At 40.0% G+C, this 13,509-nt stretch overlaps 1 protein-coding gene across 7 annotated transcripts in view; it reads right to left on the bottom strand.

Annotated features, from left to right (window-relative positions):
• The window catches only part of ARHGEF28 (Rho guanine nucleotide exchange factor 28), a 127,349-nt gene that overhangs the window by 63,782 nt on the left and 50,058 nt on the right, over nucleotides 1-13,509 (bottom strand). For 6 of the 7 annotated variants that reach the window (XM_042825669.1, XM_042825668.1, XM_042825674.1 and 3 more), the window contains 2 exons: nucleotides 12,950-12,996; nucleotides 11,431-11,491 (listed from right to left, as the gene is read on the bottom strand). The exons of the other annotated variant lie outside the window; for it this stretch is intronic. In XM_042825669.1, coding sequence (XP_042681603.1) covers nucleotides 11,431-11,491; nucleotides 12,950-12,996 — 108 coding nt within the window. The remainder of the gene's footprint in view (nucleotides 1-11,430; nucleotides 11,492-12,949; nucleotides 12,997-13,509) is intronic. 7 annotated transcript variants of the gene reach the window in all.

Here is a 13,509-nt window from a genome sequence, read left to right as displayed (position 1 = left end):
GAAAACAATAAGAGCTGAGTAAGGAATGAGAAAATATGTCTCAAAAGTAAACAAACCAGTGCAAGCTTTTTCAAAGCAAATCCCACGTTAAATCGGGGATTTTCAAAAACTCTCAAACTGAAGATAGGCAAAATGCTGGAAGTGAAGGAGCCAAAGATTAACAGAAAGCTAAGAACTCTAATCTACGTGCTGGACTCCACATTACTGCATGCAATGCCTCCCCTCACAGTGTTTATGACTTTGGCAGACCTTGGGATGCTGCAGCTGGAAAGCAGTAATAACCCACTCAAAAGCCTGTTGCTCCCATCTTTCTAGCTCAAATGAGTGTAAAGCTAAGTGCTATATAGAAAGATTACAGTGTCATTAGGGGAGTTCTCTTTCCAATAATATTTAGTCTGAATAGTATTTTCTGCTTTACACAATCACTGTGTTAGACTGTGAATCATAAGGATTTTGTAAAGCTGGCACCCTTACAGTGCTGGTCTCACCTCATAGCAATGCACAATACAGCTAGTGACTAATTTACAACAAATCCTCCATTCTTACAGTCTCCCTGAACAACTTGTAGGCAATTAGTATTCAGTAGGAACTCATTATCCCTTCCCCCAACATCTTTGCACTACACAAACTACATTTTTTAAATAGGCTCAAACGCACTATACAAGACCTAAAGCAAAAATAACATATCCAGTCTTTCTTAACCAGCTCCACTAAACATTTCCTTTAGTTACTGCACAATGCATGCGCTTTTGTGCTCCACATAAAAGAGGAGAGGGAATGTGGATCAACTTAAATATCAGTTTTTGGAAGATTATGACATTTGAGCTTGTTAACATTCCTTACTTCACTTCAATTATTTTTCAGGCTGCTAAGGTCTGCAGCCACTTTTTTTAGTATGTTTCAAGTGATTCCACAATCCACACTGCAGTTGGAGATAAGGTATGTGCTGAAAGAAGATCGCATGATTCAAATGCAAATTTAATTCAAAACCTATTATAAAAGTATCTGTCAGATTTTCAGGGACAAAATAATCATTACACAAACACTTTATATGAAGTACACAAATTGCACAAAGCACAGTTGAAACTGATCATTGTTCTGCCATTCCCTTAACTGAAGTCCTGCCAGCTTTGTTAGGCCTGGAAAGAGTAATTTGCCCCAGACGCTCAAAGCCTTAGACTTTCACTTTAAAAATTAGACACTCCCATAGACTTTGTTTGATTTATACATATAATTAACAGTCCTAGGGAATCACAGCAGATGATCCATGACTGAGAATACATAGAGGATATAAATCCGTGGTTTGAGCACCCACTTTAATATATGTTGGCTCCCTGGAATACCAGGTTGGAGCTTTCCTGATGAGTCCCTAGGGTGCATGGGAATGTAGGGATGGATCTACTCCTTCACACCTGCACTCTGCAGCCTCTGCCTACCTCCAGCTGCAGCCACAGATTAAGAAAAAAGGGAAGGACACAGCATATTTGCTGGATAACTTGTTTGCTTAGAAAATGTCTTCCTGGCTACTTCATCACTAAGGATTTCCCCTGTCCACAGCAGTTTTCCCTAACCAAGCTTGTTCATTCTTTCACCAGGCATGTTTAATGCCAACCCGAATAAAAACTTCATTTCCAGACATGTACTCGGGGCAGCACTCTGTGTGAGAACTGGGATTTACATTCAAAGAGCACTGTATGCTTTACACTGGCTTTAAAATTCCTCACCTTTCAACTTTGGCAATCACTCTTATGTCCATGAAAAATGTTAACTTTTTCTCTACGCAGGCCAACTGTCTTTTTTCACTTACACAATCAAGAAAAATACGTTTGTTCACTTCCACTGGCCTTTCTGCACTTCAAATTAGTCCAGGGAGGGATAAGCAGAACTGAACAAAACTCTCACCATTTGGAAATGCAGCTGATGTGTTTAATGGCATTAAAATATTTTACATGCCAAGGCATTTATTCTTCTGAATGGTCTCTGTTTGTTGCAATAAAGTTTCCACTGGCTGTTCAGCTATGCCCTGCTTTTAAATCAGCAGCATTACTTTAGAACTTCCTAACGCAAATGAGTAATTGAGGCCTGCTAAGTAATTTTTAAACATCAACCTTATTACATAACTTGTGAAGAATCCAGCTGTTAAAGTTCTGCAGTGACAAAGACTTGATCACTTACTCCTGCTTCATGTTCTCTCTTGAACAGGTCTTACATGCTTCTTATAATCTTCTGTGAATAGGATCTTATATGTGAATTTGTCAATGGCATTTTAAAAGTGCAGATAAACTATCAACATTAACACCTATTTCTGAAGGGTTAATTGAATACCACTCACATTATGTGTGTTGTTGAGGCCTCAAGAAAGATTTTTTTTTCCTGGCCCGCAGAGTTCCTCTATGCAGTCATTAAAGACCTCACGATGCTTTTTGCCATAAAGAAGGGCTTTGCCTTATTGTCTACAGATAAAAATATTTTTCTTCCTATTCTTGCACTTTTGCGGGATGATCCAATCTATGTCTCACCTGCCACTAATCATTTCCAAAGTGGCAGCATTTCAGTGGTGGCATTTGCATGCAGCTGGCACAGAGATCTGGCAGCTTTCTAGATGGAAAATATTAACCTCATCATTCTTTAAAAATGTTTTCAATTATGTATACCAAGGTATAGATGGGAAGATAAAGAACAAATGCTTTTTGTGCACATTACCTAAGGCTAATGCTTTTGATAAATACTAATGTAACGTTCTAAATTCTTTCACCCAAAGCTAGCCAAAACATGCCCGCATGATATAAATGTTTTTCAGAGACATTACAGTCTATTGTATATTGTCTGACCACCCCATCAGCTCACAGCAAGATGGAAGGAAGTACTGGAATGTCTCTACTACCCGCAGTTTGCATGGAACAGCACCCTGACTGCTCCAGAGCATGCAGAGCTTCATGGCACAGTACTGTGTGGCCTGTTCTGAAATACTGCTAAATCAGGCCCATGGCTAGAATTTCACTCCAGCAGGACAGACAGAGAAAACCCCTTTGAGTTAGGTTCCCCCTTTGCAGATGGAAAGCAGATCTGCATGTGATGGAGAACAGACCTACACTGTGTGGAAAGCAGAGCTATGCAGGGCTAACAAGTCCAGAAACAAATGCTGACCATCTCCAACCTTGATAGGGATAATAAGAATGGCTTGTGCTGGCTTTGTCAGAAATGCACTGTCGTCTGTTCTAGAAGTTATTCCCCAGTATTAAAGAATGAAGTTGGTTTCCTTCAGCTTGATTCTGCCCCAGGACTAACATGGCCTGCAATCATTTTCAAAAACTGGAGAAGGCTCTAACAAGGAAAGATACCATACAAAGAGCTATGTGCTCCTCAATAGCAACTTGTACGATCAGCAGGCATGTGTGGCTTTACTATTGTCACTTCCATGACAACATCATCGCCACACATTACCATTCCACCCGGGCAAAACATTTTCATTGCCTGACAGGAGACTTCATTACTGTATTGAAAATTCAGCAGATGCAGATAAAAGTGACTGAAAGTATAACGCTACCAGCCAGATCCCATGCACTCCAACCAAAATGCTCTTTCCACCTGCCCAAAGCAATTACAGGGTGATTTTGCAGGTTGCTTTCAGCAACAGCATCACAGTTCAAACAGGCCAGCTTGTCACACAAGTTTTACCACCTTCCGTCTCTTCCAAACACTTTGGTCTTCCTTATGAAACTTTAGACTAGATCTGCTAGAAAACTTTGTCACATCTCTGTTGCTTCCCCCTCTCCCTTTCCCAAACCATCAATAAATACACTGAAAAACACAAAAACATTGTCGAGATCCTTAAGATCTTGACATATGGACTCCCCAGCTTGCTTTTTATTATTTTTCTTACTGTTTGGTGATTCATGCATTTAGTTTACAGAACTGTCTTTTTCAGTGTATTTACTTCCTTATTCTGTGCACAAGAAAAAGAGATCTGTGAAGGCTGGTCACAGGCAGTACAGCAGCTTGGAATACATATTTCTCAGCAGTAGATTCCAAAAGGTACAGGCAGGCATTCAGTGGCTACCATCACTGTCCAAAGTTTGATAGTATTTGATCAATCCCATCTCTGTCGTTAGCATGATGTTCAAGCTCCCTGTCCCGTCTCACTTGTGAGTAGAATGGAGCAAGGAAGACCACAGGAGAGAAAGAGGGACCGGTGACCTTCCTGCACTGCAGACATCCCACTGCAAATACATTTCATGCTACAAGGGTAGTGGTTTCAAAAGAATGAAAAAGCATTAGTATTTAACATCTCAGAGTCTCTTCCTCTCATCACCAGTTTACAGAAAAGCATACCCCTGGTTGAAGGCAAACTCATCAAAGCTGTTATAAGACTAAATGGTCCTGAACCCTCAGTCCCTCATCTACCACTCGCATCTTTTCTGAGTGTTCTTCACTTTTCTATTCAAGCACCTAGTAACAAAACCTACCCAATACAGAGGTCCCTTTTCTGCAATGAGCATCTCCTACCAGTGATATGTCTGTCTATCATGACATCAGAAATATCAATGGAAAATAAAATAAATGTGGAACTATACATTTGGATTGATTTTTCATTGTCTTATTTCTTTCACTGTGCAATTTCTTGGACACTAGTATAAACCAACAGAGTAGGTTTACACAGTCCTTGCTTAGTTAGAGCAGAACTCTTGGCTTGCCTCTAAAAAGGTTGTTGTACATAGACGCATAAGTTCACTGAAGGATTCAAGTCATGGCAGGCTACTGAAGAAGCAGAGCCAGTTTGCGTGCACTGCGTTTAGGATTGCTTCAAGCTAGATTGCCAGTCAGAGCACTTTAATGCTCCATTGCATTTACTTCCACATGGACGAACAATTTTACTAACCCCAGACAGCACACACAGAAGCACAGAGTTATTAACCATCCAGACTGAAAGGAGAACATGCCATCTAAACTTATATCTTACTCCTAAAGTGTACACTAAAGATACATTTTTAATTAGTATGTGAACTATGAAATAAATTTTTATGATTGTTCTATATTTTTTTTTCTCTGACAGTAGGCTGACAGCTGCAACTAGAATAATCATGACAAGAACAACATTTTCCTGTTAAAAACACCATGCTTTTGATATTCAGTGAAAGCTGCACTGCTCTACAAAGCCCTATTACCAATACTTATCTTTTGTTTGAAAAGCAACTGTTCTTAAGTGGTGATAGTTAAATGTTGCTTCTTGGCTAAATTAAAGTAGCAATTAACCTTTAAAAATTTAAAATAATTTTGCAAAAACTATACTGCAAAATCTGTGGAGAACACCCAAGATACTGGGATGAAGAAGTGCTCACTCTACCCAGCTAAGGCAAAGCACCACCTCTACCCAACTCTGAGTCCAGTTCCAAAGAATCACTGGACAAATACACTGCCTTTGTCCCAAAAGTTGCATGTCAGCCAGTACTGTACTGCTGCTATGGTTTCACAGTGCTCCTCAGAATCAGAGTTTTCTGAAGTCTAGCTCATGACTCACTCATGCTTTCTCCATTTTTTTTTTAAACCAGTACCATTCACCTGATGTGGTTTAGGATAACGATTTCAGTGAAGGGTAACAAGCTCATTAATATACTTTCATGCGACAGCGGTCAGTATGCCCTGACTCGTGAAACAATCACTAATCAGTTCCAACAAAGCACATAAAGAGATACTTTGACTGAATGTTCTTCTTGTCCATATCTACTCACACCAAAAGGGCAGCTAGGATGTACAGTCAAATGTGGACAAAAAAGCCCATTGCTGTTTGTCTCACACCATGATGAAAAGGTCCCCTGAGTTTATTTGCAAAAAATTTGAGAATTAAGGGCTAGAGTCAACAGAAACCTTCTCCTGGTTTCTGCTGCACGGAACACTGCACAAGCCCAGGTAACACAGAGAATGCACATGGCCATACATGAAAGCATACCAAAGTTTGAATTGGACCTTGCTCACAATGAAGTTTCGCCAGTGACTTGGTTGTTGAGTCTACAATTATGCTGGCAGGCTGTGCTGCCAAAAAGGTCAGTAAAGACTCGTTCCATTTAAATTCAGTTTTCCATGTTTCAGGAAAGATTTCAGTGGCAGAGCTGATTCTCAAGGAGGAAAAAAGTTGAAAGTGTGGTCATCTGCTCATTTTCAAGGCTACAACTGTTCTCTTCGAAATGCATTTCTGGAATTTATTTCAAATTTGAAGATTTGAATTAGATATATCCCAGATTGTTTATTTGCGTTAGCATGAAATGAGTCTGGGCAGAAGACAGGCGAAAGAGCTTATTTAAACATCAGGAAAAAAAAAAGCCTCTTTTTGAAGGATTATTTTGTTGAGCAAATTTGTTTTCGATTTTAGGCAGAGAGGACGAGTTCTGGGAAGCCAGACAGCACATGTTTGTAGTTTGTTCATTTTTCTTTCTGTCTTCCTTCTGAGGTTAACTTGAATTACAATGTCTCAGAAACTCAAGAGTGGAGGAAACTCAAAGAAGTAAGAGCAAGCTTGTTTCAACATTTAATGCTGCTTCTTCCAGATTTCTCCACAGCTTATTAATTAAGCTAACTTCAGGCTCACATCCCAGGAAGACTTTACTTCCCACAACTTCTGAAGTCTCAACTATTCAGCTATCTTCAATGTTCAAGTTCAAACAAGCAGGAAAATGCTTTATCTACTGAAATAAACAAGAACCAACCGCATCTTGCTGAAAGATTGTTTCTGAAAGAGCCCCAAGTTAAGCCTCTCTTCCCCAAGATGCAAGGAACTATGCAAAGGTTTTGCACAGCGAAAAAAGCCCCACAAAGTCATTATAAGACAGATGCAGTAGTAACTCTGCAGTTTTCTTCAGATAGCTTTTTCTTCACAACTTTCAAACCAACTACTTTTCCAGTAAGAATGAGTTTTATGTATAAAGAGTCTCCTTTTACTGCAAACCAATACTCCTGAATTTTTTCAGCACATCTCCAATCAGTTTAATATTGCAGTGTCTTCATCTCATGCTAAAACCTAAAAGCAAATGATAAAAAGATAGAGAATCAAACTAGCAAATAAATAAAAAACAAAAACAGAACTGAAATATCTAACCTGAGTCAGTAGAACTAAGCATTTTGAAGACCTAATAAAAGCTGTATAAAAGCAGGGCTCCAGATAGAAAGGCTGCGATTTCTTTGTATTTATGAAAAACAAACTTTTAAGTCTTACGAATCATGGTAAGGAAATCTAATTTAAAAAAGAACAGAAAAGCAACATTAAAACCAGACTCTCTAAAGATTACAGTGCCGTCCTACTGGTTTCCACAGAGAAGAAGTTTGTTATGTTCTGTTCCTTAAACCGATCTGTGGTTAGACTGGGATTTCTGAGGAACCATGAAAATCAAAGGACAGATTCTACTCAAAATGTTTCGAAGCTGCCTGGCCACATACACAGAACTGCCAAAAACTTGGCATCGGTATTTTTATCTCCCAAAGTGAAAAACCTGGCTTGCTTGCAAAACTTTTTCACTTTTGCTAGCAGAGCAAACAGAATAGATTAGACAGACACCAGTAGGTCACTGACACTGTAACTGGAAGAGCAGGAAAAATATTTTGAAAAATTTTCCTGCCTTCCTGAAGTTATATTTTCTTGGAAGAAAAACTAGGAGCTTAGATTTTTCTTGTTGGAAAAAAGAAATCTTTGCAGCTTTGTAAATGGCCGTAAGAACATCCTCTTTCCAAACTGGCTATGAAAAACAGGAAGGAATTATAACTGTTTAAAAACACTTGCCCTGCTAACATCGTCACATGCCCAATAGTAACAGCATTCAGCTGCCACCTCCTAGAGTCTATTCCAAAGTGAACAGGGCTGCTTACTCTTGAAGATGACAATGGTTGGCAGTAATACATATGCTTAACATTGAAAGAGAAAAAAACTTCTATTTTTCTTGCTTCCCTTTTTGTTTATTTCATTCACTCTCCCCAACTGGATATTGTTTCTCCTCTCTCAATCTTTCCAGTGTGTCTTCTTTGTGTCTTCTTTCACTGAAAAAAAGTCTTTTTTTTTCTTTTTTTTTTTTTTTTCTTTCTTTTTTCCTTCTAAACACAAAACAGATCTCTAACAACTTCCAGTAGAAAGAGGAAAGAAGATTGGCAGGTGTGACTCTGGCATTGAATTCAACAGTCTGTGTGTTCGCCCTGCTCTAGCATCCTCTTGTGCTCACAGTTTGGTCCCAATCCCCCATCTGAGACATCATGTCGCTTCCCATATGCACCCTTCCTCCCCAGCACCCACCAACATGGAACCACTGAGTATACCTTCCACCTAGGATGACTGGAGCCTCTTGTGCAGCAAAGGCAAAGGGGAGCTATTATCAAAACTGAACTCTGAAACTTGAACATTGCCTGAGGCAGCCAAGTCCCAAACCAAAGATGAAGACAAGGAACAAGCTGGAACCCTATCAGTACCCTACCAACTTCTGCAAGCACCCCTGAGATATACCCCCAAAAGTTTGTTGGATGTTGGGAAAGGGCCACAGCAGTTATGTTTGAAAGGGAAAGGTGGGGAAGAAAATAGGCAGCAGGAACCAGGGAACCCTTCCTGGATCTTTGGAAAGGGCTTCTGAAACCATATGGGAAAAGCAGAGAGAAGCAGCAGACAAACACATTTATTCAAAGAGTGCTGGTGTTCTTGCTTTTAGAAGTCCTCTTTGATTTACACATCCAACTTCCCAGTAAGATTCCAGAGTTTGCTTGTTTCTATTCATTCTTCTTTACTCAGCCCCCTTAGCTGTTTTCCCGCTTCCTCTCCCCCACTGACAACCACTTCCATTTCGTTGCTTATTCCCCACTGTGTGCCCTTCCTGACAAACATGCTGCCATTTAACAACAATGCCAAGCAAACAAGTTTTTAAATAGTAGTTCAAAACAACCCAGAGTAATAAAACTATAAAATTTAGCAGTATGGTTATGTGAGTCAGGTTAAAGGATTATACAGTTTTTTATATTCAAACAAACCAATAAAAACAGCATTAGCCAACTTATACATTTTCGGTTGTCATCAAACCCTACTTCCACACTTCTTTGTCCCTCCCTACCTCCACCTTTTAGTGCACTCCTGGCAGCCCCTTTACTCTCCAGTTTGCACTCCAAACTCATCAGCTCTCACACACAGTGCAGACTGGAAGCCCTCCAGGTTCTGCTGATGTCAATAGCAAAATCTCACCATATGTCTATACTGTAAGCATTTCAGCCAAGCTCAGTACTCTGATAGAAGATAGGTGAGGAAAGCACAAGACATAGCCAGCAATGAGGCCCATGCTCCAGTCCTCATGAGAGATGAGCACATTTTCATCTATGCCAATTTACTTCTAAAACAAGAAGAACAGACTACTGAAGGTTCACCACGTAAAAGTCAATCTCTTAAGTATACTAAAAGGTAATCAAAATTTAGAAAAAAAAACACACAAAGAAACAGAAGATAGGTTCATTTTCAGATGGGAGGTACAATAGGTAAGCCTTCTGAGTTTAATATAAACTGAGCATATGCTAAGGACAAAAGATCTACATGTACACATCCATACATAGAGATATATATGAACACATTCACCTACATATTTATAATTGAATTTTACACGTACATAAGAGACCTAAGTAATACATCAAATTTTAGACACATAAATCTTGATCCAAGTTGCGTGCACATATTATTTTTTTCAACCAAAAGATCCTTTGAGAATCTACATTTCTCCACTCCTCACTAGCTGTCCGAACCATGGCCAAAGGCTCTTGCTTGCTTTCTGCAGAGGACCCAGGATTTGCCTGCAGCTCCCATTCAAGCATCCAAGAGGAGAGTGAGAGCTGGTCTGATGCCAGAGGGCCTGGCTCCTGTTCCAGCTGTCACATCCCACCCTGTGCAAATGATGCCTTAAAAGGAAAAGGCATTTAAGGGTAAGAAAGAGATCTATCAGCTAAGATTTCAGGGTGGAGAATTTCTACTCTGCCAGATTTTCAGCTATCTTCTGCCCTCTCCAGATGGTGTAACTAGAGCTGAGACTGGAGCTGATGTGGCTTCAGATGAGTAAACCATAATCACTCCCTAATGGTTCCACTCCCTCCTATGCCGAGATCCAGTCCAACACTTTGGTCTTCTTTGATGAAAACTAATTGATCATATGGGCACTACCATCTCAAGCATATGCACTGTGTTTTTGTGCAAGACAAGGACTGCTACCCTGTGCTATTCACAAAAGCACTGAAGGCAGGATAACCATGCAGGATAAACATTTTCACTACTACACTGAATACCCTTATACAGCTCCCATATTCCTTCAATAGGAGAATAGACCAGCATGATGGACTTATGGACTTGATGCAGTACAGGCGTTCGACCTAACTACAATTAGAAAATATGAGAGCTAGATGATGATTTTAATGAGAGATTGTTAAAGTAACCCATGTTCTTACCTTACACGCCTCTTAGTTGATGCCAGCCCATTTGTAGCATATAATTTCTCCATTCATGCACACGAACACACAGCAACCCTTTGTTTTGCAGCCACTGGAGCCTGCAGGTGGGTAATCTGAAATGCCATCATTTGGGCTCAGCACAGGATCACAGGCAAGCCTCTGCCTGGCACAGCAGCTCCAGAGGTGGAGCTCAGGTCCTCATCTTTTTCCTCCCTGCTTTGCCTTGCATGAGATCCTGTACGCACCTCACCATTGGAGCTTATGACAAACTTGAAAACACTCAAGTTTCCATTGTGAGTTTCATTTCCTAAATACACAGTCTTAATATGATAGAGCCCTTATGGCTCTACACTTTGCACTGTCTACACATTCCGTGCTTCATTTAATATACAGTCACATATGTTGACTATATTGGAGGTTATACTGAGGTTGAGGTCAGACTCTTCTCCCAGATAACTAGCCACAGATAAAGAAGTAATGGCCTCAAATTGCACTAGAGGAGGTTCAGGTTGAACATTAGGAAAAATTTCTCTTAACAAGCAATGAGGCACTGGCACAGGCTGTGCAGGGAGGAGGTGGAGTCAACATTCCCGGAGCCATTCAAGAGCTGTGGAGATGTGGCACTGAGGCACATGGTTAGTGGGCATGTTGGTGATGGGCTGACAGTTGACAGTGGACTAGTTGATCTTAGAGGTCTTTCCTACCCTAATGATTCTACAATTCTATTAGAAATAGTTTTCAAGACTGTAATTCATACAACAGTTAATACACTGCTGAAAAAATTTGAGGCTACCGTGATACTCTTGCATAGGCTACATATGTACACTAGAAGCATACAGAGATAGAATTCATTTGGTCTTCTGCCAAGTTATGTTGCAATGTCAGTGACATTCAGGCTTCTTAAAAACACCACCTTGCGTGTGTTCAGCATCACAGCACACATCCATAGCTCTCTGGAATTCAAAATAGTTAATTATTTCTTACCTACGTCTAACAGGACATTATCTTCAATTTCTTTACAAGGAACCACAGCACCATGGAAAGGCTAGAAAGAGAAAACATCAGCTAGATCTTTGAAGATGACTAGTTATATTTGCACTTAGTCGTAGGATGTGCTTCAGGCTTTCAGAATTCAGTTCAAGCACAGTCAAGCAGCAGTTATTTCATTTTAGCCATTTTTAAAAAGGCAACAGATACAGCATGCCGCTCCCAGACTAATGAAGATGAACTGTAGTGATGACCTTACGGGTTCAAATGCATCATCGAAGAAGAGACCATACTACTTTCCACACAAACTCCAGATTTCAGCCTATTCTTCCCCTACAAAATTCAGCTGTACGTAGAGCAGCCACTACAGCAGTCTGGAGGAAAAAGTCATTTCTGAGACAGCTCCATCTTCAGTGCCTGAATTGCCTGTGCCTACAGAAGTATTATAGGGTAGTTCACCCTTCGTAGAGTCAACTACAGCCCTTCTGCTATCTCAAAATAAGAGACAATTAATAGAATACCAGAACTTTTTAATTCCTAGTAACACTTCTGAGCTGCCACAGTCTGCCTCAATGTATGTTATCTGCATAATGCATGCAAAATGCAGAGATACCATTTTGAGATGATACAAGATAATACTAACAGCACTTGAATCCCAAAGAAATGGCCAAACTGCTTTAAACTGGCACTTCAAAAAATAACTACAGACATCATATTCAAAATCATGATGCAACAGAAGTGGCAGTCCAACATTTCCAAAGCTCAAATGTTACTGAAAAAGATCAGTAGTCACTGAGCATGAAGAGATAGTACCTCTACCAGATTTTGCCAGATTTTGTTTGTCATTCTAATTTATTTTCATTGTGCTAATAATCAATATCCTGCTTTAAAAGGTGCTAAGAAAAACAAACAAACAAACAAACAAAATAATGCTGAGACAGATTTTCTAGTTTTACAAAGAGACACATATAAGTTAAAAGCAGAATAAAAGATTCAAATACTGTTGATTAAGAAGAAAGATATTTCTCAAAAATGCAGTTTCTTCCCAAAAGCTGTTAGATGGCTCCATCTAAAAGGTAATGGGAACTGTCATTTTTCCTACAGCAAACATTTTTTCTCTGTTAAGGATTACGTTACCATAGGTGGATTGCTCTAGGTGCAGTAAGCCACTCCACCTCTGGGATGAAGTACATGCTCACAGGAGACAAATTTTGTCCCCACAGACTAACAGAAGAGCTAGAAGGCACTAGGAATGACCATAAACATGAAATTTATGGTCCAAAAGTTGAGCATGCTTCTCTGGCCCAGCTTTCTGGCCCACAACCACAGAACAGAATCCTTCAAATGACAACCATTTACACATGCAGTATTCCCACAGAATAGGAATGGACAGGAAATGTTACCTGGCACACAGCAGTCATTTACTTATTAGCTCTGGGAGGTGCTCAGGCAAGCAGAGGTTGCTGTTCCTGAGCCTAAAGAGAACTTAGTTATTTGTATAAGGAGAAATCTGTACCTTCACATCATCCTGGGACAAGTCATCAGATGTCAAACTCACAGGACCTGTAAAAGCAAAGATTCTTGCCTTCAAGAGCAAGCAAATTCAGTTTGGGTTTGCTTTGGTTTCTGCTGCTGTTCTTTCTCCTTTTTTAAACAGGAGAGGGACAACAACAAGCAAACAAACATGCAGGCAAGCCAGAACAATGGACTAGTGCAGCCCATGCATCCCCCCAAAGCAGCATTCCCGTGGGCAGCGGGCAGGCTAAGAGCACAACAAGTGCTATGTTATTGTCATGGGCCAGTTATGAACAAGCTATTGAAAACAAGGAGAGAGGCTAGGAAAACACTGTGACTTGTCAGTCAGCTGCTGATTAACCCCCATGGTGTTCAAAGAAACATTGGTTCTTGTGCTATGCCTTGCAACAGCTCTGAACAACACTTAAACTCTGCTTCTTTTCCTGAAAAGGTTTTCCGTGTTTTCCAAAACAAGATTTCACATTTTAACACACACAAAGAAAGGGAAAAATAACTTCATTTCTGTCATTCTCTCTTTTACAGTTTCTTCTCAGAAACACA

Source organism: Centrocercus urophasianus, unplaced genomic scaffold, assembly GCF_019232065.1.
Source record: "Centrocercus urophasianus isolate 14NV4802_14NV808 unplaced genomic scaffold, USGS_Curo_1.0 seq_25, whole genome shotgun sequence".
Lineage (NCBI taxonomy): Eukaryota > Metazoa > Chordata > Aves > Galliformes > Phasianidae > Centrocercus > Centrocercus urophasianus.
The sequence above is the reverse complement of the archived record's forward strand: the minus strand, read 5'-3'. Positions and strand labels throughout refer to the sequence as shown.